A 13,736-nucleotide genomic window follows, 5' to 3' on the forward strand; every position below is an offset into this window, starting at 1 on the left:
TTTCTCAGCAAATAAAGCTCCGCATCCATTTGCTTTCTGCTGATAAAAAGCCTTGGCAGCACCGGGGCTGGAGTCTAACTGAAATGCTCATTTCAGGTGCTTTGCAGAGGTCCAACGCTCAGCTCCGGCAGCCTGGGAGCAATGAATCACTCAGCAGCGTGGGCATGGAGATGCGGTGCGTGTGTGGGCGAGTGGGTGAGCTCGCAGGGAAGCGGCTCGCCGAGCCAGCCTGATTAGAGGCACCAGGCTCTTGAAAGGGCTATGAGCTGCTGCAGGAAGATGAGGCGCAGCTTTCTCTGAAAGGCCACCAGCGTTCAGCCCGTTTGCCTCGCAGTTCTGGCTCTATTGCACTTGCACTGCAGCCCCTGCCTGTCTTAACTCTATGTAACCTGGAGTAGTTGCATTTCCTAGCAAGAGGCGAGCTCCCTGCGGGGTTTACAAGCCCCCTCACCTTCCCTGAGAGGCACAGTAGCAACACACGCAGCTCCCTGGGTACAATTTCCTAAGCAAAGTTCCCAGCCCTGAGCAGTGACTGTTACTGCGAGTGCAGCTCCCCGGGAAGGGAGATGTGAAGCACCGTGCCTGCAGACCCACACCCAAAGCCCAGCCAAACCAGCCCACCCTGCCCAGGGTCCTGTGCAGAGCCCCCTCCTCACCTCTGCACCGTGAGGCCAGGGGACAAGGTGATCCGGGACTGGGGAAGGGGCTCTGACGTGCCTCCGGCACTGGGGCAGCTCCAGCACGGCCGTGCCCGTGCCTGAAGCCGGGGAAGGGGGAACCCAACCTGGGAAGCCAGCAGGGAGCGAAGGGCGCTGGGGAATACAGCAGAAGGTGGAGCTGAGCCTCGGGTCCCTCTCGCCCAGGTCCGTCTCCAGCAGCTTCCCCCGGCCCAGCGCAAGCTCCGCGCAGCCCTGCTGCCACCCCGCGGCGCTCGGAGGGCTGGGCACGGCCGGGGCGTCCCTCTCCGTCACCCCAACAGCCTTCCAGCCGGGCTGGAGCCAAAACCTCACTCCCCAGACCCATCTCCCTCCAAGCGGACAAAGAGCCGCCCATCTCATCCTCCCCGTCCCCCTTCATTCGGAACCTTGTGAGCTCTTGTTAACCTCTGCCCAGGTGCCACGGGCTGCAGCTTTCCTGGACTGTTCTGCAGAGGATGAACACAGCCCGAGGGGTATCCCAGGTCACCCCGTGCCTCCCACAGCACAGCCGGTCTGAAATCGCCTTCCAGGGCCCAGAGGTTCATGCCCAAAATGTCTAAATCTGAGCATCCTGCACAGCCGGTGTCCTGGGCTGCCCAGACAGTCGCACCTCCCTCCCACAGACCTGACACGCTGGGCATTTCCAAGGCACAGCTCCTGCCTGGTCTCTGCAACCAAGCAAGCCTGGAAGATAACTATGAGGTAACTCAAGTGCTTTGGATGTTCACCAGGGATGTGTGAAAATCACAGTCAACAGCCCCCTCCACCCGAGGACATGAGCCTGCTGCTCTAACCCCCAGGCCAGCGCTGAACCACTCTCACCTCTCCCCACAAAAGGCAACCTCCAGCCAGAGGTGCCTGCTGGAGCCCAGAGCCCACCGCCAACTTGGCTTGGTCCTGGTCTGCACTGAGCAAATGCTCTTGACCTCAGCATCACGTCTGCAAGTACCCAAGAGAGATGCAGTTTAAGATGCCTTTCTCTGCAGCATTTTGTCTCGACTAATGCTGCGGCCCCCACACAGCCCCCCTGTGCTCACAGCAGTCTCCTCCAGCCACACATCTGCTCCAAAAGGCCGCAGGAAGGCATGCTCTGGCTGATATGCAGTGCTCAGCACTCGTTTGGGGCCAGGTCTACAAACCAGAGTGGGACAGAGAGCATGCCACCTCCATGACACCTGACAGTGTCGCTCCCCAACAGTGACACATTCCTTTCGCTGCAGCTTTCATCCCAGATCAAATGCAGTTTCCAGGATGTGTTGGGTTTCCACTATTTGCCTACGGAAAACAAAAACTGAGCATGCTTGACGCAGCTACTGATCTAGGACTTTGCCCTTGGACAAGCCACCTTTTTGTGATCAGTGGCTGCTGCTGAACTGGAACAAAACAAATGAAGCGAGAGCCATCAGCTAAGGAGACCAGATCTCTCAGGGGCCCATACGATGCAGATGCTATCTAAGCTGACACTCGGAACATCCAGACCTACAAATACAAGGCTGAGTGGGTGTTTCCACCCCTGCTGTCCATCCCTCCCCTTAGCAAGCCCAGTGCTGCCTCCCAACCACACCAATGGGCTCGTCTAGCTCTGCCTGCCCCGAAGGCCCTCCAAGCCTGCTTCCACATCCCTTTTACAGGACCCTGCAGGCCCAGGGCCGTGACCTCAGACAACTACCTCTACATGAAATACTTACCATCATCTTATGTCTTCCATCCAGCCATGAGCTGTAAGGTGCAAATCACTAGTCTGCTTGTTCCTACAGCAAGGACACCCCAATTCAGCCAGGGCAGAATCTCCCTTTTGAGGCAGGAATGTGGTCCATGGCATAAGAAGCGACGGCAATTGTGGGCTCCAAACAGCCTGGCAGGCAGGGGGCTGGGGCTGAGTGCGAAACTCCTCACTGCACCACCCACCCCCTGCAGCAGGTGACACTAGTGACCGAGTACATGGATGGACTCAACTCTGACCAGGCAGTATGTTTTATTGAAATATTTACACAGCTATATCCCAGTTCTCTCTCTGTAAAAAAGTTGATGCATTACCATTAAGCACCGCTTCCCCAGACTTACTCACATCCTTCCCTTTGTCAAGGCTCAAAAAAGCATGTCTGTGGTCTGTGCGGGCACACCATGTGTGGTGGAGTCCAGAGGTACTGAGCAAGAAGAGCTGAGCCAGCAAGCTCCCCGAGTCCAGCATCGCTTTCCCACATGCTGAAGCTACAGGGTTTCAGAGCAGTGCCCTGCATGCCCACTGCCTCTCCAAACACAGCACCCAGGAATCCTCCAGGCAGCACAAGAGCCCCTTAGGTTTTTATAGCTGTGTCTCGGGACTTGTAAGCCACGCCACGGCTCTTCAGCTCTCGGACGATCCCTGCAGCAAGGAGACAAACACATTTCAGTATTCTCTAGGGATGAGGACCCATGAAAAAATCTGGCTGCTCTGTCATGTAGCCTTCATTGCAAAGAGCAAGATCTGGCCAATCACCTTCTTCATTTCTCATAGAACTGTCAAGAGTGTTCCCTCTTCTAGTTTAAATGCCTAGATAGAGCTCCCAAACATCAACTCTTGTTTTGCCTTGGGAAGGAACCAGGCAGAGATTTTATGTACATTATTTTCTACCTGAAAATGTTTGAATTTTCTTCCAGAAACTAGCGATTTCTCCCAGATAACTAGCGACAGGACAAGAGGAAACAGCCTCAAATTGTTCCAGGGGAGGTTTAGATCAGGTATTAGGAAAAATTTCTTCACTGTTTCAGTGAAGGGTGGTCAAGCATTGGAACAGGCTTCCCAGGGAGGTGGTGGAATCACCATCCCTGGAGGCATTTAAAAAACATGTAGATGAGTTACTTAGGGACATGGTTTAGTGGTGGGCTTGGCAGTGCTGGGTTAATGTTTGGAGTCGATGATCTAGATCTAAAAGGTCTTTTCCAACCTATATGATTCTAGGAATCTTATGACTGAAGAGATCAAGCTCTTAATGATACTTCTTAAATCTTTCAGTCACTTCTGTGACCTGCCTGCATGTCCCACCTTCTCAGTAACCCCTTAAGAACAGGGCTAGTAGAAGAGCACCATGGGGTTCAGCATCGCTCTCACCAGCACCACGCACCAAGGGACAGCCAAGCGACAGCTTACAAGACCCAGGAGTGCAGCCTGCTGGTTACCACACTCCCCAGTCCTCTTGCTCCTCCCTGCGACACGGGGATGGGCTGAGCAAGGCCAAATACAGTACATCCCACCTGCACTCCCTTCACCTGCTGCCCTGTGCTCCCTGCCTGCAGCTGCATCAAGCTCAGGCCATCATCTGCTGCACTCCAGTTATTTCAGATGTGCACAAAGCTAGGCCAGCAGGCCTTGGCTTCAAGCCTCGTGATGTTCCAGCTCCTTCCCAAGGCAGATGGCAGAGCTCAGGTCAGAAATAAGAAGCCTGGGATTCCAGACACAAGCACAGCTTTCACCCTGGGGATACATGACTGCAGCACTCCCGGGAAGGTGCACAGGTCAGGAGTCTGCTCTGGGGCAACATACAAGGCAGGGGCTCTCAGCTAGATGGATGATGCAGTTTTGGCATGACAGAGATAAGACCAAGCCTCTACACTCTCCGCTCCATCTATAAACACACAAAATGCACCTTAACCTAAGCTTTCAGTGCAGTATGATGATGGAAAGCAGTACCTGCTCACTGAGATTGCCATAACAGCACCCCATCCTGCAGAACTCCTTTCTGTGGACAAACCTTCATGCTTCCCTGTAGCTGAACAGTTTGAAATGCACTCACTTTCCGGAGTCACCCTTTAATCACAGTTTATCCCTCTGCTATCACAGGTTTTAGCCAGTAGCATCTTTAGTATCAACTTCTGGCAGGCATAGTGATGAATGACTGCAGGTAGAACACCTGTCTGCAGCACCCTGAAACCACCCTCCCACTCAGCATCTCCTTCTTGCAGTCACCTTGCTAATCCCCTCACCCACACGGCATATGCTCCCTTCACAACACACAGAGTTCACGGAACCCCCAAATACTGATTTCATCACACAGATCCAGCACAACGCCCTGCCCAGTTTGTCACCGCGGAGATGACTACAGCCCCAACACCTCACGTGCAGAGTAACCCCTCAGCTGCCATCTGCGCAGGAGCCTCCCCTGAACACAAGCCAGCAGCGTTACCTTGGGGCAGGCGGCCGGTCACAGACACTGCGTAGACACCTGGCTTGAAGTTACCTGGGGGAAAGAAAACTCCAAGTTACCCCGCACAACAGCAGCTGGGTGGGCAAGCATCCCTGCCAGCTTCTGCCTGCACAGGTGCCCCCTCACTGGGAGCAGAATCCCCCTCTGCAGCCCCCACAGAAACTCCCGCTGCCCCCCCGAAGGGTTTGCTACAGAAAACGGACCTCCAGCTCCCAAACCAGCTGGGAAAAAACACTTACTGATTCGCTGCCACTTGGAGACCCAGCTGTCCTCAGGGCTCATCATAGCAATGATCCTGTGGGCGGGATGGAAGTGAGGGGATGCTTCCCAGCCAGGTGACATCGCAGTGCCACCACGGCGACACCAGCACCCCAGGGAACGCGGCCTGCCCGCGCCTGGGCCGCACTCACCCATCGAAGGAGGAGCTGGTGCAGTCGTAGACCATCTCCCGGTTGCCCTTCATCTGCAGGTAGGCATCGCAGTTGTCGCAGCCATCGTACTCGAACTGGTCGATGGTCTGAGGGGGACAGAGGTGTCAGCGCAGGAGGGACGGGGCCCGGCCGGGCCCGGGGCTGGGGGGGCAGAGGGGAGGGCCGGGCCGCGGGCAGCCAGGGAGGCCTACGCCGGGGGATGGGAGTCCCGGGGCGGAGGGGAAAGGCCCGTCCGGGCGGGGAGGCGTTCAGAGGCCGAGGGAGGCCCGAGCCGTGCGGCAGGAGGAGAGGGCCGGGCCGGTCGAAGGGCCCGGGCCGGGGCCCGAGCGGCCGGGCCGAGTGCGGGAGAAGGGCCTGGCCAGGGAGGCCCGGGCCGGGCGGGGGAGGTGGGCCGGGCGGGAGCGAAGGGCCCAGGCCGCGGCCGGGAGAAGGGCCGGGGCCGGGCGGGGAGCAGCCCTGTGCCCGGGGCGGGCCGCACCTTGACGAGGGAGCAGAGCAGGCAAGCGCGGAGGTGCCGCAGGTCCTTGGGGACGGTCTCCAGCGCCATCCCGCCGCCGCCGACCGCGCCACCGCCGCGCAGGCGCAGAGCGGGGCCGGGCCGGGCCGAGGGAGGGCAGTGCGGGCCGGGCCGTGGGCGCGGAGCGGGGCCGGGCGCGCCGGGCCGTGGGCGCGGAGCGGGGCCGGGCCGGGGCCGCCGCCCGTGCGATTCGTGTCCGTGGCGACGCCGGGGCCGCGCTGGCGGCCTGGCCGCGGCGTCGGTACAAAGAACAAAACCAGGCAGGCAGACCAGGTACATGGATAAATATATTAGTAAATAAATATATTTCTGAGCACATCGGCATATTCACACATCTCTTGTTTCTATCGGACATAAATACCGTTTTGCATATATATAAAACGTATTATTCCTTTTTTTTTTTTTTTTTTGGTGTGTGTGTGTCATAATTTATTCCCAAGCCCCAAGAACCAGGACAGACTCGGAAAAAAACCAAACAACAATAAAAACCAACAATAACAAACAAACCTATATTCACATTTCAAAAGGATCTGAACATTACAAACGGGCGAGCAGAGGCTCCGTGTGAGAAGGGCGCCGGTCACGGGGGGGAGGGCTGGGGCTTTGGTTTCGGCCAGAGGGACTTTGGGGTGCTCTGGCTTCCATCAGTTTTCAGCTGGGATTTTGGATGCAACAAAGGAAAATTTGCTCCCCCTCATTGCAGTGACGCTGAAGACATTTGGTGACGGAGCCCAAGGGTGCTGAGCACCCCAAAGCGAGAGGTGCAGGAATGGAGAGGCACTGTTCCCCGTTTTCTCAGGTATTGCTTCTTCCCTTCCAGGCAGCCAAGGATGGTAGTCCATCTACTGAAGAGGCTCTTAAAAACCACCTTCCCGGAGAGTTCCTCCCTCTCCTCCCGCCCGGGACCCCACTGAGGCAGACCTGCACGCTCGCATCCAGCTCAGCAAACCCTGTGGAGGGGGCCCGGCGTCCAGGGTGGCCGTTTTCCAGGTGACAAGGAGCAGCAGCATAACATGAGGAAAGGAAAACACTTTCAAGCAGGCGGTGCCCTGCATAGCCTGGTAATACTGCAGTGGGAAGTGGAAAGGGTGCGTTAGTGCTGACCACTTTCTCCAAGAAGCTTGGGGCTTGCCACAGCTTCAGAGACCTCTTTTTTTTTTTTTTTTCTTCCTTTTTTTTTTTTTTTAAGGATAAGGAGGGAAAGAGGGGAGAACTTTCAGACTGCAAACTAGATGCTCATTCCTTTGGGGCAGTGAAATGCATCCCTGAAGGCTCTCGGCCTTCTTGACTCCTAAAGAAACAGTGGGAGCCCCCAGACTTCATCACCCTCCCCTCTGTAAAGTAACCTGAGGCCTCCGGGATGGTCAGACATTTGGAGCTGGTTGAGACAAGCCATGCACCATGTGCACAAGAAGCTGAACAAGAGGAATCTAGATGCGCTCCTGGGGTTTTTCCCTCTAGTTTAAGATTGACTTCCCTGCAAGGGAAAAAAACATCTGAGCTTGTGTCTTCTGCTTGTTCTGCAGGACAAGCAAGAGGCTGGAAAGGTTAAAATATAATTCTGCTGGGTTCTTTGATGAAAGACGTTCAGCTCTTCTGTAGCCTGAAAGGTCCTGCAGTGGCTTGGTCACAGGAGACAAGAAACGAACACCAGCAAGGGAATAATGTTCTGTTAGACACAGTGCTATCGGCTGACTTTTAGTACCATCACCTGAACATCACCTGAATCAGTGACTGATTAGCAGCTGGGACAATGATGCCTTTTTCAAAGACTAAGGGCCACAAACCCTGCAAAAAGCTTTCCTCACCAACAAAGGAAGGCAAAGGCAGGATTATCCTGAACTGGGACTACATAACCAGTGCGCTCTCTTGAACTGGAAAGGAAGCTGCTGCTTCAAAGGAAGACACAGAAAGCTTACTGAGCAACTGAGCAGATGGGGGAAGTCTGTCCTACACCAGGTTTCAAATTGTCAGGAGTTACCTTCAGCTCCAGTATTGTATCCTCACCAATGCTTCATTAGCATGAACTCTGGAAACACTTGGTGCCATATAAACATGCACTTCATGTGGGAATCTAGCTAATTCCTTAGCCTGAATGATCATTTAGGGGAATAAACTCAACAGTCTTAATTCCCTGCTGTATGGAAGCTGTTTGGGTTCTATATGTTTTGAATTTGGCAGGTTTTATTTTACTTGAATGTTCCCAAATTATAAGCTATAGGAATTAATAACTAGTGACATTCCAAAAAAAAAAAAAACAACCCCAACCACAAAAAAACCCACAAATGGGAGGAGGGGAAAAAGTAATAAACTGAGAGCCTAGCAATTTTTCAAGTTTTCTCTCTCCATCATCAAAATGTTAGAAAAGGCAGAAGGGTATTTTGAAAACTTCCCTTGCAGGATCATTTCAGGTGTCTCAGAAATGTGGAGATAAGGCTGGGTGATGGATGGGGCTCTGCTCTGCATTTATTATGGGTGCTTTTGCTGAGAATTTTTGCTGTGTCTTGGGGCAATGATGGAGGAAAGAGAGAAGCAGGAGCCACGTGAACTCAAGGACTTTCCATGACTCCTGTGACAGGGGCATCTCAGGTTTGAAATATGCTCAAAAAATGGGTTGCTCTTAACAGGGCTGGCTATCACACCTATTTTGAGGGTAGGTGGAAGAGCTAGAGGATGAGTGAGAGATTTGTTCACATTGCCAAATGAGAGGGTGGATTCTTTGCAATGGAAAGAGTCTGACACAGCTCCTTCCCAGAAATGCTGACGTTGTCCCTGTGTCTTTGCTTCTCCTGCTGCCGGCAAAACGCAGCAAATGGCCAAGCTGGCATCAGCTGAGGGACAATGAAGTGGTCAAAAGCGGTGAGAGCTGTTGGTTTCCAATAAAGTCAGAGGAAGTACCTGGCAGGGCAAACCTGTGAGTGGTGAGATGAAGAAAAGCTTGTTCCTGTGTCTGAAATAAGAGTGGAAAAGTTAATTGAAGAAGTCTGGCTTTTGACCTAAGTGAGGAAATGAAGTCAGGAGCTACCAGGCCACAGAAAGTAATTTCTGCAGCTTTTGGTCTCGAAGGCTTGTTTATTTTTGAAGTGTTTAGCAAAACCTTCTGTGGCATGAACATGCCAAAATAGCAGCTTGCACTCACTCCTGAGCCCTCCAGCTGGTGACTCCCAGGGCCGGCCTCTGAGCGAGCCAGCCCACGCAGGTAGATGCCACAGGATGAAGATGGGCTGCCTGTGCCTTCAAAGGAGAAGGGGACCTGGAGAACATGGCTCAGTGTTTGCGTGACCAGTGCAACCTGGGGACACGTGAGGAGACCACAAGTGCCACATTGCTTATTTGCAGTCTGCACCTTGGTGTAGGCCATGCAGGCCAGGGCTGGTAATTATACGTTGCCTGTGCAGAGAGCACGATGTGAGCTCCTCTACGGCTGGTACGCTGAACATCTTTGTCCACTCCAGCTCTCCAGTAAGCAAACAGGCCAGTGTTTTAATTAAACTGAGTGTTCGTGGGCATCCTGGACCTCCTCTTCAGATCCTGCATTCAGAGAAAAGGAAAAAGAAAAATGTCAGCTCCAAGCAGCTGAACATTCCCAGATTGCAGCTGCTGGAACCTTCACCCTGCAATACAAAGAACAGATGCTGCAGTGAAAGCCACGAAGTTTCTCCCAGTATTTTTGATGGACTTTTCTGGCCACCTCCCCAAAAAGTTTATTCCTCCAAGTTAAAGCACAATAAAACATAAAGATAAGATGTCAAGCTACTCTTTAAATATTTCAGAAGATACAGGCTAAGGGCATGGTGCACCCCAGGATTCACATTGCTACTAGATGTTTGCTGCTTTTGAGGCCTGTTGTTTGAGGAAAATCTGTACAGCCGTTTTAAAAATCATTAGCAACAGAAAATAACACCGGTTTATATTTACACAGCACCGCTGCAGGACCTTCCAGGGACAGGGGACAACAACAACATAAACTCCAAACAACAAAAGCAGACTGGCAGTGATGTGTGTGTGCAAGAAAGGAATGGCAGATATGTTTCACAGTGTTCAGGAGGTTGCACAAATTGCTTCTGAGCCCCAAACAGGCCAAATCCAACAAGTGGGTCCCAGTGAGTGCCAGTCCCTCGAGCCCAGCCAGTGAGGACTGCAGCTCATGCTCTTCACCAGCCCTTTCTGCCTGGTGAATTGACAGGCAAGTGCCAAGTAGTTTACTTTGAAACATTCAGGGTAAGGGCTGCCTAGAAATGGTTTGCCCCGAGTTACTGCTTCAGATAGTGCCTTTCTCCCTAAGCAACCGAGCGTTGATGCACACACCATGGTGCCTTTCCCAGGGGTTTTTCAAGCCTGCTCAGAGCTCTCACGCAGTCAGCATAGCCCAGTAAAGGCATACATACATTATTTTTCACATTTCCCTTTTCCTGAATGTTCCTGAGATCAAAAGGAATCAAATGTCCATATAAGTATTCACAGAGAGCAATTCAAAACAACTTTTCAAAACAGTCACAGCAAATTCTTGTTTGTTATAAATCACCAGCTGTAGGAACAGGACCTCTGTAAATTAAATATATGTGAAGAAAACAAACAAATGAGATTCTGCTTTGCAAATGTAGCTAATCGACATGGGAACGTTAATTCACAGGCACAGTGTTATACATGTATATATGTGTGCAGGCATGGCCAAAGTACCAGAAGACGGAGTTTGAGCCTATCTGGCATTTGTCGTTTGTGTCACCAGTACACTGAAGAAGCCATTGCCAACTGCTTCTCATGTACACCAGCTTATGCACAACGCAGAAGAGACGCTACAGCTTCAATCATGCTGTGGTCAGTCAGATGCCCTGAGTGTCAAATAGCATTATTAAAATATTTTCTGAAAACCATGCCTGTGTGAGTGTCCCCTGTTACACAAACAGAAGGAAAAGTTAAAAAAAAGGTCTTGAATTGGGAGAGGTGGTAGAGCCTCAGCTGCTGAACTGGCCATCGAGACCTACACAGAGCAATGACCTAAAGGAGCACACCTTGGTGATACAACAGAAATCTTGTTCTCTGGGTATTAGGTTTTAACAGTGGTCTTTTTCTGCCCTCTAATCCCTTTCCCCTTCTCTAGTAAAGATCAAAGACATGACATGAAAGGGAATGGCTAAGAGGGTGAGCAGGAGATGGAGGAGAGGGGGAGGATGCTGACAGCATGCTGAAGGAGGTGAGATTTCCCAGGGAGAGAAATCAAGAGATTTCATCAGCCTGTGCTGGGAGTAATCTGGCTGTTCTGGGACGAGACCCATGGATGCTGGGGTGGTTTAGGAAGCCATCTAGCTGTAATTCACTGCTGGTTGTATGACTTCTCTTGAAAGGACCCATTCAGCATTGCTCAAGGATTGATTCTTCAGTGAAGTAACTCCCAGGAATAGTCACACAGGCAGGGATGTATCTTTAGTCAAACCCCACCAAGAAAAGCTGGTGGAGGTGCTCAAGGAAGCAGCATAAACTCCAAGCTCATGCAGGCATCTTTGGGATCACCTGCAGTGCACTGGTGATGGCTGTGGGCTGCGTTATTCCCAGTGCATGGCAATGCCTGCACAAGTGGCGTTTCTCCAGGGGCTGTGGACCAGGATTCAGCCTCACCTTGCAGCTGGGCGAGGTAACCACACACCTGGAGGGTGCTGCATCCCACAGGAGCACCGTCAGCTTCTGGAAACCCTGGTTTAGGGACTTCCCAAGCCAGAGAGTGTATTTGCATCTCTGCATCATCTCTTGATCTAAGCTCTTGAACCCATTTCACTTCTGGCACCTACCTCCTCTGGGCAGTGAGCACCAGTTTCACTACACGGCGTATGTTACCTTATCGGGTGTTTTAAAGCTTCTGGTTCCCATTTGATGCCACCACTTACTTGGTTATAAGCACCAGTGACTCCCTCTTACCCGCCTTCTCCCGGCTCTCCGCATTTCATATCCTCTCTTTCATGTCCTCTGCTAATCATCTTTTTCCCACATGAAAGTGTCTATACTCTGTTTTCTCAGAAAAACCTCTTCTTTATGTACCTTTCCGCACTTCTCCCAAGTCTGCTATATCCTTTTTTGAGCAGCAGTGCTCAGTGGTAGATGATAGCTGTGAAAGCACCATGAACTTACACAGCTGCACAATGGCACTTTCTGCTTGTCCCATATTTGTCCTAATGGTTCCATTAGGAGCTAGCTCCTAATAATAATTTTATTTTTACTCAGAAGCAGTTGTGTTCGTGTGTGGCATTTTGTACTACTTAAATGGGATTTTGCCGCTACTGTTGCCTGATAACTCAGCTCAGCGATGTGAGATCCTTCTGTAATGCCTTCTAACCAGTTCTAAAGCTGACAGTCCTGAAGGAGTTTGTCTTTTATAAACCTTGCTGTCTCCTCTCCTTGTCCAGGATATTTATGAGCTTGCTGAAAGGTGTAGACAGTTGGAGAACTCCACTTTCCTCCTTCTCTGAGTAACTTTCCTCCATTAAGACTCATCTGCACTTTGTCTTCTATTTTTCAGCAAGTTATTTACCTACGAGAGCACCTTCCCTTTTATCCTTTGAGAGCTTCATTCCCCTAAAAGATCTGTGAGGCGTTATCTCTCTCTACAAAAGTTGTGTTGCCTCCTCCCCTGGTTTTCACATTTAGCCATGTGCCTACAAGTCAGACCCTGTATTTGAATTTTTAACAATTTGCTTGGCAGGAAAGTCAGGCTCATCATTCTGTGGCTTCAGCTATTTCAAGCTGAAATTGCCCTCAGCTTTTCTTTCTGGCCCTGGGCATGGGTAACAATTGCAGTCCACATTTGTCATTTAGCAGTTTTGTGCTTGAGCCCTTGCACGATGCCCAGGTGAATGATCTCTAGCCCTGGGGATTTGTTACTACCCACCTTACTGATGTGTTTCAGAAATGCTCAATCTGATGATTTGATTTATGAGGGACCCTCTACCCCATGCCCTGAACGGAAATGTGCCAGGGTGAGAACCTCCTCAAGCACTTCCACACTGATCACTAATGCCATAAATTCAGTTTGCTCTTCTGCCATGCAGTTACAGCCCTTGAACATCCCTCTTAGACCTGTGTTACTCCCTGGATCTGCAGAGCCTCTGGCAGCCGCCTTCTGATGGAGTTGAAAACGTTTGCATTAAAAGCCTCTATCTTCTTCACAAGTTGTTCATAGAAATCTTTCCTGGCCTGCCTCACCATGGCTCTGCACTTAGCTTTGCATTCAACTCTTTGCTGATTTCTTTGTCTAGCCACACCTTTGCTTTGGAAGAATGGCTTCTTGCTTCTAATTGCCCTCTCTGCTTTGCTGCTAGGCCAGCCCTTTTCTGGGGCACTAAATGATCCCTGTGCCCAAAAGCATCTTATTCTTTTGACTGCTTCTTTTAGTACTATTTGGAGAAGATTCTCCTGTGTATGTAGGCTCCTCTTTCGCAGCCTGTGCTAACACAGTGTAGGACAGCCCTAATACCATACTCCTACTTAGGCGCAATTGGAGATTTTTGTGTTACTTGTCATTGGACTTCACGCTCTCCTTAATGCATAGTGTCCCTCCCATGCCACCAGAAGAGACACACTCTTCTCCTCTCTATAATTTCACCTGAGAATTACAGGGTCCCACTATTTGTTTTGTTGTTTTTTTTTTTTTTTAAACTGGGTTTCTGAAAAGTTTATGTCAAAACCTTAATTTAAAGCTTTAATTTAAAGCTGGGCTTTCTAATTCATCTACTTACATTTTTAGCCTTACAACATTTATCTGGAGGCATATATGCATTTCTCCTTGACCTCCTTGTCTATTTTTTGTGTCCTGCTTATAGGGGACTGTCTATTGAGATTGTTCTTTGCTCTTTTTACTTGTTTCCTATTGACTTACGTCCAGTCCCTTTCTAAGATAAAGAATCAATGTGATTAT

The 13,736-nt window shown here is 51.0% G+C and overlaps 2 protein-coding genes across 3 annotated transcripts in view; both read right to left on the reverse strand.

Moving 5' to 3' along the window:
- Window positions 1–2,656: 2,656 nt before the first annotated feature.
- Window positions 2,657–5,928, reverse strand: SUPT4H1 (SPT4 homolog, DSIF elongation factor subunit). Its single transcript, XM_037375226.1, has 5 exons — window positions 5,792–5,928; window positions 5,293–5,399; window positions 5,122–5,177; window positions 4,862–4,915; window positions 2,657–3,063 (listed from the first exon to the last, which is right to left on the reverse strand). Exons 1-5 carry the CDS (start codon window positions 5,858–5,860, stop codon window positions 2,996–2,998), a joined length of 354 nt encoding a protein of 117 aa, XP_037231123.1. The 5' UTR covers window positions 5,861–5,928; the 3' UTR covers window positions 2,657–2,995.
- A 176-nt stretch (window positions 5,929–6,104) lies between these two features.
- Window positions 6,105–13,736, reverse strand: part of RNF43 (ring finger protein 43) — a 61,168-nt gene continuing 53,536 nt past the window's right edge. For both annotated transcript variants that reach the window (XR_005102227.1, XM_037375207.1), the window contains one exon: window positions 6,105–9,361. Coding sequence is in view for 1 of the 2 variants with exons in the window: in XM_037375207.1 (XP_037231104.1) it covers window positions 9,318–9,361 (44 nt within the window). In the remaining variant the exon portion in view is untranslated. The remainder of the gene's footprint in view (window positions 9,362–13,736) is intronic.

Source organism: Falco rusticolus, chromosome 1 (genome assembly GCF_015220075.1).
Source record: "Falco rusticolus isolate bFalRus1 chromosome 1, bFalRus1.pri, whole genome shotgun sequence".
Taxonomy (NCBI): Eukaryota; Metazoa; Chordata; class Aves; order Falconiformes; family Falconidae; genus Falco; species Falco rusticolus.

What these genes read in the sequence shown, in the direction of transcription:
- SUPT4H1 (XM_037375226.1), bottom strand. Translation starts at nt 5,860, where the DNA reads ATGGCGCTGGAGACCGTCCCCAAGGACCTGCGGCACCTCCGCGCTTGC. An exon ending in ACCAGCTCCTCCTTCGATGG is followed by an intron (nt 5,178 to 5,292) that starts GTGAGTGCGGCC and finishes TCCCGCCCACAG; the next exon opens with GATCATTGCTATGATGAGCC. An exon ending in GACCGGCCGCCTGCCCCAAG is followed by an intron (nt 3,064 to 4,861) that starts GTAACGCTGCTG and finishes TCCTTGCTGCAG; the next exon opens with GGATCGTCCGAGAGCTGAAG.